The sequence below is a fragment of the Zophobas morio genome, unplaced genomic scaffold (assembly GCF_036711695.1).
Source record: "Zophobas morio isolate AGI-343-1 ecotype UQ-CSIRO unplaced genomic scaffold, CSIRO_AGI_Zmor_V1 ptg000021l, whole genome shotgun sequence".
In the NCBI taxonomy this organism is placed as follows: Eukaryota; Metazoa; Arthropoda; class Insecta; order Coleoptera; family Tenebrionidae; genus Zophobas; species Zophobas morio.
Window position 1 is genome coordinate 21,325,950 of NW_026972126.1, and position 15,236 is coordinate 21,341,185.

The 15,236-nt window shown below is 31.2% G+C and overlaps 1 protein-coding gene across 1 annotated transcript in view; it reads right to left on the bottom strand.

The window, feature by feature from the left end:
• The window catches only part of LOC135132375 (probable chitinase 10), a 73,537-nt gene that overhangs the window by 15,356 nt on the left and 42,945 nt on the right, over nucleotides 1–15,236 (bottom strand). The window contains exons 2-6 of the mRNA XM_064060450.1: nucleotides 8,187–8,274; nucleotides 7,540–8,133; nucleotides 1,601–2,034; nucleotides 1,300–1,538; nucleotides 1,046–1,248 (exon numbers count right to left, since the gene is read on the bottom strand). Of these exons, the coding sequence (XP_063916520.1) occupies nucleotides 1,046–1,248; nucleotides 1,300–1,538; nucleotides 1,601–2,034; nucleotides 7,540–8,133; nucleotides 8,187–8,274 (1,558 nt within the window). The remainder of the gene's footprint in view (nucleotides 1–1,045; nucleotides 1,249–1,299; nucleotides 1,539–1,600; nucleotides 2,035–7,539; nucleotides 8,134–8,186; nucleotides 8,275–15,236) is intronic.

A 15,236-nucleotide genomic window follows, 5' to 3' on the forward strand; every position in this document is an offset into this window, starting at 1 on the left:
ATCGCAGCGCCTACAACCTTTCGCGAAAAATAATATAGATTTAAGGGTATGAATGTGATTAGTATACCTACAAATTTCACTTCGTGGAGGTATGTAAACGCATCCCAGTATTAGATCACGCACTCCCGTAAGCACTTTTACCCACACTTCTTCGACTGATGATATAGGAGAGGTTAACTGGATACACTTATATTTAGCGCTTACCGCTAAGATTACACCGCCTCCTAATTCCTTTGTGCTGTTAAGACTACTCCTATCGGTTCTAAATATCAAGTATCTAGGATATAAAATTTCGTTATTGTGAAAATCAGATGATAACCAGGTTTCTGTTAAAGCTATAGCATCATACTCATTTGCTAATGCCCCACAGTTAAAGTCCTTTATTTTACTGCGTAAACTGCGTACATTTTGGTAATACACAGAGAATGTACCATCCTCTAATTTGCTGGACTTATCGACTTTTCTTTCTTTTCTTTTAGGTCTAGTCTCTCTCCTTTTTTCGCTAAAAAATAAAATTTTTTGACAATAACGTTCTCTGGCCAAGCACTAGCATCCATTAAATTCTTGACAATACTACTATCCACGGTGACCTTGTATGCAATGCTCTTGGCATTCTCCCTTTTTGGTAATGATTCAACTTTGAAATTGTCACAACAAAGTTTGTTCTCTAAATAAGTAGACAAATCAGTCTCCGAAGTACCAACATTTAGGTGGTACTTTGCAAAAAATTCCAAGTATTTGAATTGTGGACCCAACCCGCACACAATCCAGTGACATTTCACTCAAGTACCGCCGTTCTCTTGCAGCTCCACAGCTGTTCCAGCATTATTAGTCCAGTAGCGAAAGAATTAACTGGTCACGTTTCAACCTGCAGCCTGCTCATTCATTCACCTACTTATTGCATAACACGCAAAATAGCCCGAAGCCGTCGTCTCGGTAATCGAATATCCCGTCACTTGCTGCTTTATTTTTTACACGTGTTATTTTATTCCAAAGTCGTCGACACGTTTTACGTAACACTACATGCGCTCGATTTTGCACTTACCTTTTTTGCTAACGGCTGATGAATTTTTCAAGTGTAGTTTCTTCGTGGGTTTCCTAACTCTGTTAAGTACTTCCTGTACCGAAATCTTGACGGGAGCCGGTTTCTCGATAACGTCTTCGTCTTCTTCTTCCACCGCGCCGGCGATCTTCTGCCAGTCCATGTCTTTGGCGTTCTTACCACGCGAAATTCCGCGCAGTTCTTCTCTAAAAACAAAACACAAATTGTCTTCGTGGTACCACAACGGTACGACTTACCTCATGGCTCCGATCAACGGATATTTGACTTCGCCACCGCACACAGTACCACTGAAATCGTCCATGTCGATGGTCCAAACCATCGCCCCAGCGAACCCATTATCTTTAATCCACTTCATCTTATGCCTAATTGATTTCTCGTCGTCGAACCCAATCCACTGATCCCCGTTCACCACATACGGTACCTTCATCTCTTCATCCCAGATGTACGTAGCACCATTATGGAGCATCTCGCACACCTACACCAAAAACACACCACGTTTACAACCAACCAAAATCCACCCGTCAAGCTACTTAGTACCTCGTAGTACGCCAAAAACCCGGACTCTTTAGTGTACGTTCCTTCTTTTCCGCCGCCACTGGCGGGCGAATGTACCCCGAATTTCGCAGTGTTGGACAGGGTGAACGAGCGTCCATACGTGGGCATCCCGATGACCATTTTTTCCTTAGGGGCTCCCAGTTTCACCCATAGGTTGGCGGCGTGTTCCACGTTGAGTTGTTTCTGGTACTGGCTGTCGCTGCTGGGTGAGTGCAATGGGGCGTTGTGGCCGGTTTCCCGTTCCCATTTACCGTGGAAGTCGTAAGCCATCAAGTTGATGAAGTCTAAGTAGGTCCCAACGGCGGGGACGTCGTAGCCGCCTTTGATGTTGTCGGGGCCGACGGGGACGGCGGCGGATAGGAGGAGGACGGGTTTTTTGATTTCTTGGGCTTCGGCTTCGAAGGCTTCGCGGAGTTCTGGAAAAATTGGGAGTCAGGAGAGTGATAGGGGTGTTAAGATAAAAGATAAAGCGTGTGGTGATCATGATATAAGCTATAAGTGTAGGTGCGTTAATGATATAGATAATGAAATGTATTTTCGTGTAAGCAAGTACAGGTTTAGAGTTGAATGAAAATGAGGTGAAAGATTTTCATCATAAATGAATAAACACAATTGTATTAAAACTTCAGAAAAAACTGGTCGAAGGTTATTGGTTATTTCGACAGAACTCAACAATTCCAGCTCTTATATTTGTTTTCACTTGAATTTTTCGAGTTTTCAATTCTTAATTTTTCAGTTTTCGATTCTTTAATTTTTCATTTCCTCAAGTTTTCGATTTGTGATTTGTCTTAGCGTTTTCATTTTGACAATTTTCAGTTTTTTGGTTTTCCAATATTTGGATGTTTAAATTTCTTGAATTTGGAATTTTTCGATTCACAATTTCAAGAGTTTTCAATTATCTGTTTTTAATGTTTGAATTTCTCGATTTGAGTTTCTTGAGTTTTCAATTTTTATTTTTCAATTTTTCGATTTGCAAGTTTTCACTGTTTGGACTTTATAATTTTTTTATTTTGTCAATTTCAATTTTTTCAGTTTTTCGTTTCTTCAATTTTTTCGATCTGCGATTTTTCAATTCTTCATTTTTTTGTTTCTTAATTTTTTGGTTTTTACAATTTTTCAATTTAAAGTTTCTCAAGTTTCAATTTTTAATCTTTTAATTTTCGTTTCTTCAAATGTTTGATTTGTAATTTTTTGTTTCGGTTTCTTATTTTTACAATTTTTTGATTTTTTTGATGTTCTGATTTTATAACTTTTCGATTTCAGTTTTTCGATCAGCACTTTTTCGTTTCAGATTTTCAGTATTTCGATTTTATAATTTTTTTGTTTCCTCAATTTTAATTTTTTCGGTTTTTCATTTGTGCAATTTCTCGATTTGCGATTGTTCAATTCTTCATTTTTTAGATTTTCCAATTTTTAGATTTAAAATTTTTGTTCATTTCGTAAAATTTTCTTTTTGTAATTTTCCGTTTCGGTTTATTATTTTAACAATTTTTCATTTTTTGTTGCTCTGATTTTATAACTTTTGTTTTCATTTTAAATTTTTTAATTTTTCGATTTGCAGTTTTTCGTTAAATTTTTCATTCTCTTTATTTTTCAATTTTTCAGTGTTGATTTTATAATTTTTCGCTTTTTGAGTGTGAAATCTTTCATTTTTTATAATTTTTCAATTTTGAAATTTTGTAACGATTTGAGTTTTTTGAATTGTCAATCCTTCATTTCGATTTTCTATTTTCTTTATTTTTTCAATTATTCGATTTTTCATTGTTTCGATTTTATAATTTTTTTGTTTTGTCAGTTTTAATTTTCTCTGTTTTACATTTCTGCAACTTTTCAATTTGCGATTTTTTCAATGCTTCATTTCTTTGTTTCTTCATTTTTTAGATGTTGAAAATTTCGATTTAAAATTTCTCGAGTTTTCAATTTTTAATTTTTTAATTTTTCGTTTCTTCAAATTTTCGATCTGTAATTTTTCGTTTTGGCTTATTATTTTTACAATTTTTCAATTTTTTTGTGTTGTGACTTTATAACTTTTTGTTTTCAATTTTAATTTTTTTTAATTTTTGGAGCTTCAGTATTATGATTTTATAATTTTTTGTTTTTTCAATGTGAAATTTTTCAATTTTTAAATTCTGGAATTTTTCAATATGAGTTTCTTGAATTTTTCGATTTGCAATCTTTCATTACGATTTTATATTTTCTTTATTTTTTCAATTATTCTACTTTTCGGCGTTTTGATTTTATAATTTTTTGATTTGTCTATTTAAATTTTTCGCTTTTTCATTTCTGCAGTTTTTCGATTTGCCACTTTTCAGTTCTTCTGATTTTATGATTTTTTGTTTCTTGAATTTTCAATTTTTCATTTCGATTTTTTGTTTTCTTCATTGTTCAATTATTCGAATTTTCAGTTTCGATTTTATCATTTTTTTGTTTTCTCAATTTTAATTTTTTCGGTTTTTTATTTCCGTAATTTTTCGATTTGCGATTTTTCAATTCTTCATTTGTTTGTTTCTCCATTTTTTAGGTTTTGGAATTTTTCGATTTAAAGTTTCTCGAGTTTCAATTTTTAATCTTTTAATTTTCGGTTCTTCAAATGTTCGATTTGTAATTTTTTGTTTCGGTTTATTATTTTTACATTTTTTTTTTGATGTTCTGATTTTATAACTTTTCGTTTTCAGCTTTTCGATCTGCAGTTTTTCGTTTCAGATTTTCATTTTCTTTATTTTGCCAATTGTTCAGTTTTTCATTGTTATGAGTTTGTAATTTTTCGTTTTCTCAATTTTAATTTTTTCGGCTTTTCACTTGTGCAATTTCTCGATTTGCCATTGTTCGATTCTTCATTTTTTAGATTTTCCAATTCGATTTTTTATTTTCTTTAATTTTTCAAATATTCGATTTATTTCAGTGTTTCGATTTTATCATTTTTTGTTTTCTCAATTTTAATTTTTTCGGTTTTTTATTTCTGTAATTTTTCGATTTGCGATTTTTCAGTTCTTCCTTTGTTTGTTTCTTCATTTTTTAGATATTTGAATTTTTTGATTTAAAATTTTTCGAGTTTCCAATTTTTAGTCTTTTAATTTTTAGTTTTCTCAAACTTTCGATTTGTAATTTTTTAATTTTTCATGTTCTGATTTTATAACTTTTTGTTTTCCATTTTTAAATTTTTCGTTTTCTTCATATTTTGAAAATTTTCCATTTTTCAGTGTGGAACCTTTCAATTTTTAATTTTTCAGTTTTTCGCCTTCAATTTTTGGTTTCGTTCTTCCATTTTCTTTATTTTTAAAATTTTTCTGTTTTTCAATGTCCTGATTTTATAATTCTTCTTTTTTCAAGGTGAAATTTTTCAATTTTTCGATTTTTTAATTTTTTCAAACTTAGATTTTTCACTTTCATGATTTTCAATTTTTCAATTTTACAGTTTTTCGATTCAAGTCATAATTTCTTCCTTCCAATTTTTCGATTCATTATTTTTTTTTGGATTTTCAATTTTCCGGAGTTTTAGTCTTTCAATTTTTCGTTCCTCAGTTTTCGATTCCAATTTTTTCCATTTTTTTTTATTTTTTCAATTTTGAACTTTTTGAATAAGTAAAATGGAAAAACTTGCAAAATCGTATAGATGAGAAATCTTAAATGAAAAAATTAAAAAATATAAAATGGAAACTTTGAAAAACCTAAAATTGGAAATCAGGTTTTTTCAGTTACATGATTTTTCAATTTTTCGTTTTTATAATTTTTCGAATTTACAACTTTTCCAGTTTTTAATTTTGAAATTTTCGGTTTTTGAATTTTCCAACTCCCGAATTTTTCAATTTTTAGACTCCGTAGTTTTTGACTTGAACTTGTCGAATTTTCAATTTTTAATTTTGCAATTTTTCGATTTGGAACTTTTCGTTTTGGTTTTTTTTATTTAATTTTACAATTTTTCGATTTTTCAATTTTATAATTTTTTGTTTTTTCAATTTCAATATTTTCAATTTTGCGCTTCTTCAATTTGTCGATTTGCAATGTTTCAATTTTCCATTTTTTTTGTTTCTTTAATTTTTTTCATTTTTAAATTCTTGAGTTTTCGATTTTTTAAGATTTGGATGTTTTAATTTTCCATTTTTTTGTTTTTAAATTTTACGTCGTTTTTTTCTTTTTTAATTTCTTCACTTTTCGATTTTCCAAATTTTTCTATTTGCAATTTCAGGAGTTTTCCTTTGTAATTTTTTTAATTTTTAGATTTGCAGTTTTTCGTTCCAGTTTTTCATTTTCTTTATTTTTTCAATTTTTCAGTTTTTGAATCTTCTGAGGTTATAATTTTTTTTTTAGTGTGAAATTTTCCATTTTTTGGATTTGCAATTTTTCGTTTCACTTTTTTATTTTCTTTATTTTTCCAATTGTTGTATTTTTCAGTGTTTCGATTTCGAGTTTTCATTTTCACAGTTATCGGTCTTTCATTTTTACATTTACCGGTCCTTCAATTTTTTTATTTGCAGTTTTTCGTTTCGGTTTTCTATTTTCTTTATTTTTAAAATTTTTATGTTTTTCGATGTTCTGATTTTATAATTCTGTTTTTTTCCAGGGTGAAATTTCTCAATTTTGGATTTTTCAATTTTTCTATTTGTAATTTTTCGGTTTTCAATGTTTCGATTTTTTAATTTTCTCAGTCTTAGATTTTTCAGTTTCATGATTTTTCAGTTTTTACAATTTTTGGGTTTTCCAATTTTTGGATTCGACTCGTATTTTCTTTTTTCTAATTTTTTGATCCATTAATTTTTTTGGATTTTCAAGTTTCTCGAGTTTTAGTTGTTCAGTGTTTCAAAAGATTGCAAAACCGTAAAAATGAGAAATCAAAAATCAAAAAATTAAAAACTATAAAATGAAAACTTTGAAAAACTCAAACTTGGAAATCCGGAACTTGAAAATTGAAGAAATACGAAAATCGGATAACCGAAAATTCCAAAATTACAACATTTAAAAATTGGAAAATCGGGGAATCGAAAATTGAAGAATGAAATTTGAAAAATTGAATAAACCAAGGATTATAAAATCGAAAGAAAAATTGAAAAATAAAAGAAAATAAAAAAACGAAAAATTGTGATATCAAAAAATGAACCTTGAAACATTTCAATATTTCAGGGCATGCGGCATCTGATACAATTTTGATTTTTTTGTCCAAAAATCTGGACGTCAATTGTGAAAACTCAACACGGATTCATAAATCACAAATACACGAGTACCTTATTTTATAAAATAAAAAAAAAATCTAATTTAGCTTACACTCAGGAAACAAAAACGAGCCTTCTAACGATAACGACCTGCTTTTTAGAGCGGCTAATTAATAAAAACAAATCTGTGTACAATAATTACCTTAGGTCATGATTTAGATATTAAACCTTTTATGCGAATGTGGCGTGCAAAATTAGTTTCTCTTCTTGAAAGTCGCGTTTTATGGTGTTATATTTTCCACCAGCGTTCAAGCGGCTAATAATAAAAGTGCTAAATGTCAAAACGATTGCTTAATGAAAACATTAATGAGAAGATATCAAACAGAAGCAATCTCGCAACCTTGGTTCAAAAATACGCAACAGTAATCAGCAAAAAATCTTCCTCTCTAATAAAACGATCATCTTATTAAAAAAAATAACACGTTCTGTCAACAAATTTGTTCCACACGCTTGAACCATGTAATTTTCTCTAGATAATAAATCTTTGTTCATAATATGGGTCACTGTCTGCCTCGACTAACTGTATAATTTGTATTCTTATTATAATAACTCAAGCAACGCCTACGCACGGATGAGTTCCTCGCTTAATCATCAATTCATCACCATTGTGAACCTCTGTTGTTTCGTCGAACCCAAAGAACCATTAAAACTAGATCAAGAACCTTGTTACTAAGCGCTGAAAACCCAAACCAGTTTGACCAAAAACCAGCTTACCCTTCAGCAACAAAACGTAGTTCTTCTTATCGTCGGAACCTTTCGGGTACTCCCAATCGATGTCCAACCCGTCGAACCCTCGATCCCTCAGGAACGGGATAGCGCTGAAGATAAAGGTCTGTCTGGCGTAGCGCGTAGACGCCATATCTTTGAACTTCTGGGTACCAAAGGACCATCCACCAATAGCCAGCAACGTCTTCAAGTTCGGGTTCGCCTTCTTCAGCTTCTGGATCCTCTCATACAACCCCACTTTTCCATCCTTCGTTTCGTCGTTGCTCTCGAACGACGACAATTTCCCCTTTTTCAACCACCCGAAAGCGAAGATGATGTGGGTGCACAGATCCGGGATGATATCCTCAGGGGTGAATTTCCCGATCTTGACGCGGTACTGCGACCAGTTGGTGTAGTAACAAACCACTTTGTACCCATCTTTGTCCTTCTTGGCCGTGGTGGTCAACGAGTTGTCGGTTTTTCGGTGGTTCGGTCTTGACCGCAATCTAAATCTGTTGACGCTGGAGGAGACTTCTTGGTCTTTGGACACCGATACGCTGTGAGAGACGGATTTGAGGGGGCGGCGCAGGCGGCGGCGTGTAGCTAAAAACAACACATGTAGACATTTTGACACAGACAATAGTTTGACTACTTACATCTCTCTGTTGACGATATTTGTACTAAAAGGAAGACTACGAGGCACAGGAACACGATCGTTCGCAGTTTGCAGCAAGGCCGAGGTATCTGCAAGCAGAAGATCTTCAGCTATTTTTGGCAAGGTCGTCGAACTTCGCCAATTAGTGTTTTATTGATAGTTTGACTTTCGTTTTTTAGCGCGATTGGTTTATTACCTTGTTCGTGGTTTCTATAAGTTGTACGTTTGTGAAATCGGGATGGGAAGAAAGTGTGGAAATGACCTTACGTCGGTGTTTGTGGAAGAGATTAGGTTTTGTCAATTGGTGTTGTTAGCATTGTGATTGGCATTGCGGAAAAATAGAGAAACTGTTATAAACGGTATTTCAAGGTGTGCAGCGGAATGGCTGAGTTAATCTTATCGGGAATGACATAATATGCAAGAGGTGGACCTTGAGTGGTGTGGGCTATGTAAGTGTGGAAAAAAATTGTTAGCAAGAGTGTATGGGAGATTGAGAGATTTTGTTGAGTGGTTTGTAGTCGGTGAAGGTTCGTTTATGCTAACAACAACAAGGTTTTAACAAAGGATAGAAATTAATCAGAAGAATTTAGACAATGCTTTGCTTCCATTAAAATGTGACCAACACCACAAAGGTTTCCTCTAAAAATATCTAACAAGTTAATTTTTTCGTAACACCGCGCGTTATGCAATTTTCGATATGCAACGTTGCCAACTTGTTCCAATTTCTTTGTTTTTTTTTGGAACCTTCAGTTTTAAAAATGACTGGAGGTTCCAAAAAAAAACATAAATTTTGATTTTTTCAATAGAAGTCTCCTGTACTATTGTATCCTAATAAGTCGGTTCGTAGGCTTCGCAAGCATATCTTTCTATTTTTTGAAATACGAGCAACGTTGCCAAGTTGTTATAATTTTTAAAAAAATTTTAAGACTATACAGGTTAAGAAAACACAAAATTTGGATTTTTTGTTAGTAGAACTCCCATATTCTGTTGCATATCTTAACTTGTCTTTTCCGAGCAGTGTTGTCAAGTTTTTAGAAGAAAAAAAAAATAAGACTAAGGATTCTAAAAAACATAAAATTTGATTTTTTTCAATAGAACTCCGCTATACCATTGCACATCCTAATTAGCTTCTTCTTAAGCTAAGCAATCTTATTTTTTTATTCGTGAAAATCCGATCGACGTTGCTAAGTTGTTACAATTTTTTTTATTTTTTAAGTCTACCTCAAACATAAAACTTTTTTTTTCCAAAGCAAATTCCCTATACTGCTGCATGTCTTAATTAGTCTCTTGTTACACTTGATAAACATTTCTTTTTATTATTGAAAACCGGAGCAATGTTGCCAAGTAGTTAACATTTTTTTGATTTTTCTTTAAGATTGGAACGCTTCCAAAAAAAAACATAAACTTTGATTTTTTGTCAATAGAACTCCTAAATATTGTTGAATGTCTTAATTAGTCTTATTCGAGCAATGTTGCCAAGTTTTTAGAATTAAAAAAAAATAAGATTACAGATTCTAAAAAACATAAAATTTGATTTTTTTCAATAGAACTTCGCTATACCATTGCATATGCTAATTAGTCTCTTCTTAAGCTAAGCAATCTTATTTTTTTATTCGTGAAAATCCGATCGACGCTCCTAAGTTGTTACTATTTTTTTGAATTTTTAAGACTACTTCCATGTTTCCAAAATAAAATACATAAAACTTTTTTTTTCCAAAGCAACTTCCCTATACTACTGCATGTCCTAATTAGTCTCTTGTTACACTTGATAAACAATTTTTTTATTATTGAAAACCGGAGCAATGTTGCCAAGTAGTTAACATTTTTTGATTTTTTTTTAAGATTGGAACGCTTCCAAAAAAAAACATAAAATTTGATTTTTTTCAATAGAACTTCGCTACACCATTGCATATGCTAATTAGTCTCTTCTTAAGCTAAGCAATCTTATTTTTTTATTCGTGAAAATCCGATCGACGTTGCTAAGTTGTTACAATTTTTTGGATTTTTTAAGACCACCTCAATGTTTCAAAAAAAAAAAATACATAAAACTTTTTTTTCCAAAGCAACTTCCTTATACTGCTGCATGTCCTAATTAGTCTCTTGTTACACTTGATAAACAATTTTTTTTATTATTGAAAACCGGAGCAATGTTGCCAAGTAGTTAACATTTTTTGGATTTTTTTTTAAGATTGGAACGCGTCCAAAAAAAACATAAAATTTGATTTTTTGTCAATAGAACTCCTAAATACTATTGAATGTCTTAATTAGTTGATACGATTTTGGTTGATTTTGTTTATTTACATGAGTTTGTGAGGTTAGTTGACAGCTCTCATTGATTCGGGGTATCGATATTTTCCCCTCCCTCAATCAATTTGGGTATTTCAGACCGCGCATGCCACAGAAAGGAAAAAAAAAACCAGGAGGGACTCCATTTTGATTTTTCGAGTCGTTGGGAACGGGTGCAAGTGTTTTCAGGGTATCCAGTGCGAAGGGGCCATTTTTGGAGGTAGAGCCCTTATTTTAGCCAGTTGTGGCATTACTCTTCTCCAAATTGCGTTAGAGACGATTTGAGGCCACCGCATTTGGGAACGAGGACGTGTGTCCTGTGTTTTTGAGACCCCCGAAAATCTACTTTAAGGCCGCACACCATCAGAGGTAATTACTGGATTGGGTTCTGGATCGAAAATTTAGTCAATCTTCTTTTCAGGCCTTTTTTCTTTTTCGTCTTCGCTTTACTTTTACCGTTGGGTTTTTTTTTTTCCCTCCTCTTTTCTACGTGTTGCCATCTTTTTGCGCTCTTGGCGTGGAAAGGTTTTTTTTCTGTGTGAAGTTTGGACGAAGGTCAACTAGCCGCCCCGCCCCACCCCATTTTCTAAGTGAGGACGCCGTGTTGGACTCCGGAAAGAAGGAGAGGCGTTAGTTATAGGGTATTAGGTATTATTTTATTTTCTTGTATTTTTTTTATTATTTAAGTATATTCGCGTTCGGCATCTTCGCCACCGCCAGGAACGGCACTGTTGCGGTACGGACGCGAAGTACTCATAGGGTTAGAATAGTAACTTATTTAGGTTCTTTTTTATATTTAGATCGATAGTTTGTACTCAGTCACACAGTCACTCACCTCCCCCGTTCTAAATAAATTTAATTAATTGTAGGCTCCAATTTTATTTTATTTTTTTTTTGTACCATCACCCACGGCCTTCCCGGTTGAGCCTAGTCGCGGTCGAGAGCCACGTAACATAGTCTTTTTCAAGCAATGCTGCCAAGTTGTTACAATTTTTTTGAAAATTTTTAAGATTCTGAAGATTCCAAAAACACAGAAAATCTGATTTGTTTCAATAGAATCTCCGCTGTACTGTTGCAGATTCTAATTAATTTATCTTAAGCTACACAACCATATTTTTTTATTCTTGAAAATCCGAGCAATGTTGCCAAGTGTTGATTTTTTTTTTAATTTTTTAAGACTGTAAAGGTTTAAAAAAAACATAAAAATTGGTTTTTCTTAATAGCACTTTCATATGCCGTTTCATGTCTTAATTAGTATTTTCCGAGCAATGTTGCCAAGTTTCTACAATTTTTTTGACTTTTTAAGACTGATGTTTCTAAAAAAATACATAAAACTTGTTTTTTATTCTAATACAACTTTCCTATACTTTTGCATGTGCTAATTCATCGCTCGTTAGGCTTCATAAATAATTTTTTTCTCATTGAAAATTAGAGCAATGTTGCCAAGTTGTTAAAATTTTTTTTGATTTTTTTTAAGAGTGGAACACTGAAAAAAAAATAAAATGTGATTTTTTTCAATATAACTTCTAAATACTGTTAAATGTCTTGGTTAGTCTCTTCCGAGCAATGTTGCCAAGTTCTTACAATTTTTTTGAAAATTTTAAAGATTCTAAAGATTCCAAAAAACACGGAAAATTTTATTTGTTTCAATAGAATCCCCGTTGTACTGTTGCACATTCTAATTAATTTGTCTTAAGCTAAACAACCATATTTTTTTATTCTTGAAAATCCGAGCAATGTTGCCAAGTTGTTGATTTTTTTTTAAATTTTTTAAGACTGTAAAGGTTTAAAAAAACATAAAAATTGGTTTTTCTTAATAGCACTCTCATATACTGTTGCATGTCTTAATTAGTGTTTTCCGAGCAATGTTGCCAAGTTTCTACAAAAAATTTTAATTTTTTAAGACTGATGTTTCTAAAAAAATACATTAAACTTGTTTTTTATTCTAATACAACTTTCCTATACTTTTGCATGTGCTAATTAATCGTTCGATAGGCTTCATAAACAATTTTTTTCTCACTGAAAATTAGAGCAATGTTGCCAAGTTGTTAAAAATTTTTTGATTTTTTTTAAGAGTGGAATACTGACAAAAAAAAATCATAAAATTTGATATTTTTTCAATAGAACTCCTAAATACTGTTAAATGTCTTAGTTAGTCTCTTCCGAGCAATGTTGCCAATTTCTTGCAATTTTTTTGAAAATTTTTAAGATTCTAAAGATTCCGAAAAACACAGAAAATTTTATTTGTTTCAATAGAATCTCCCCTGTACTGTTGTAGATTCTAATTCATTTATCTTAAGCTATACAACCATATTTTTTTATTATTGAAAATCCGAGCAATGTTGCCAAGTTGTTGAAATTTTTTTGAATTTTTAAAACTGTAAAGGTTTAAAGAAAACATAAAAGTTGTTTTTTCTTAAAATCACTCTCATATACTGTTGCATGTCTTAATTAGTGTTTTCCGAGCAATGTTGCCAAGTTTCTACAATTTTTTTGATTTTTTAAGACTGATGTTTCTAAAAAAAAAATACATAAAACTTGTTTTTTTTATTCTAATACAACTTTCCTATACTTTTGTATGTCCTAATTAATCGATTGTTAGGCTTCCTAAACAATTTTTTTCTTATTGAAAATCAGAGCAAAGTTGCCAAGTTGTTAAATTTTTTTTTGATTTTTTTAAGACAAAAAAAAACCATAAAATTTGATTTTTTTCAATAGAACTTTTAAATAGTGTTAAATGTCTTAGTTAGTCTCTTCCGAGCAATGTTGCCAAGTTGTTACAATTTTTTTGAAAATTTTTAAGATTCTAAAGATTCCAAAAAACACAGAAAATTTTATTTGTTTCAATAGAATCTCCCCTGTACTGTTGTAGATTCTAATTCATTTATCTTAAGCTACACAACCATATTTTTTTATTCTTGAAAATCCGAGCAACGTCGGCAAATTGTTACAATTTTTATAAATTTTTTGAAGTTTATAAAGTTTCTAAAAATACCCAAACATTTTATTTTCTTCAATAGAATTCCCCTGTACTGTTACATGTCCTAGGTAGCCCTAGTTGTGATTCTTGAAAATCCGAGCAATGTTGCCAAGTTGTTACAAATTTTATGATTTTTTTTTTAATTTTTGAAGGTTCCAAAAATACCCAAAAATTTTACGTTTTTCAATAAAAGTCTCTTATACTGTTGCATGTTTTAGGTAGTTTCTTCTTAGGCTTCGCAAGCATATTTTTTAATTATTTAGAATCCGAGCAATGTTGCCAAATTGTTACAATTTTTTTAATTTTTAAAACCGCAAAATTTGCAAAAAACAAAATTTTTTTTTTATCGAAGTTCCTTATACTGTTGCATGTTTTTGTCTCCCTTTTCCAAGCAAAGTTGCCGAATTGTTACAATTTCTTTGAATTTTTTGAAGTCTAAAAAGGTCAAAAGCACCCAAAAATTTTATTGTTTTTCAATAGAATTCCCCTGTACTGTCACTTATTTAAAAAAAAATTTAAAACCGTATAAAGTTTACAAAAAACAAAATTTGTTCCTTTTATAGAAGTTCTCTATACTGTTGCATGTTTTTGTCAGTCTCTTCCAAGCAAAGTTGCCAAGTTGTTATATTTTTTTTAATTTTTGTTTAAGACTGAAGGTTCCAAAAAAATGTATAAATTTTGATTTTTTGGCCAGCACTCTCCTATATTGTTGCGTGTTCCAATTGGTCTCTTCTTAGGCTTCACACGCATATTTTGTAATTCCTGAAAATCCGAGCAACGTTGCCAAGTTGCTACAATTTTTATGAATTTTTGAAGTCTATGAAAGTTCAAAAACATTCAAAAATTGTATTTTTTTTTCAATAGAATTCCCCTGTCCTACTGTCACATGTTCTAGGTAGTCTCTTCTTGGGCTATGCAAGCATATTTTTTATTTTTAAAAATTCGAGCAATGTTGCCAAATTGTCACAATTTTTTTGAATTTTTTAAAACCGTATAAAGTTTGCAAAAAACAAAATTTGTTTTTTTTTTTTTAATAGAAGTTCCATATGCTGTTGCATGTTTTTGTCAGTCTCTTCCAAGCAAAGTTGCCAAGTTGTTACAATTTCTTTGAATTTTCCAAAAAATTGAAGGTTCCAAAAACATTAATTTTGATTTTTTTCGATTGCACTCGCCTATACTGTTGTATGTTCTAATTAGTTTCTTCTTAAGGTTTGCAAGCAAATTTTTTTCTTCTTGAAAATTAGAGCAACGTCGCCAAGTTGTTAATTTTTTTTCGTTTTTTTTTTAAATTGTAAAGATTCCGAAAATAACATAAAATTTGACTTTTAAATAGAAAGGCCCCTAATTAGTCTGTTCTTAGTCTTGGCAAGCATATTTTTTAGTCTTTAGTCAGCAATTTTGACAAAATTTTTAAGGCGGTAAACATTCCCAAAAAAATACAATAGGCACATTTTGGAATTTTTTTAAAGACACTGAAGGTTTCCAAAAAAACAAAAAAAATGTTATTTTTTTAAATAGAACTCCCCTATACTGTTGCATGTTCTGATTAGTCTCTTCCAAGCAATGTTGCCAAGTTGTTAAAATGTTTTTGAATTTTTTTAAAATTGTAAATATTCCAAAAAAAATTCTTTTAGATTTTTTTTTCAATAGAACTCCCTATTCTGTTGAATGTCCTAATTAGTCTCTTCTTAGGGTTTACAAGCATATTTTTTTGTTCTGGAAAATCAGAGCAATGTTGCCAAATTGTTAAATTTTCTTCGATTTTTTTTAAGACAGTGAAGGTTA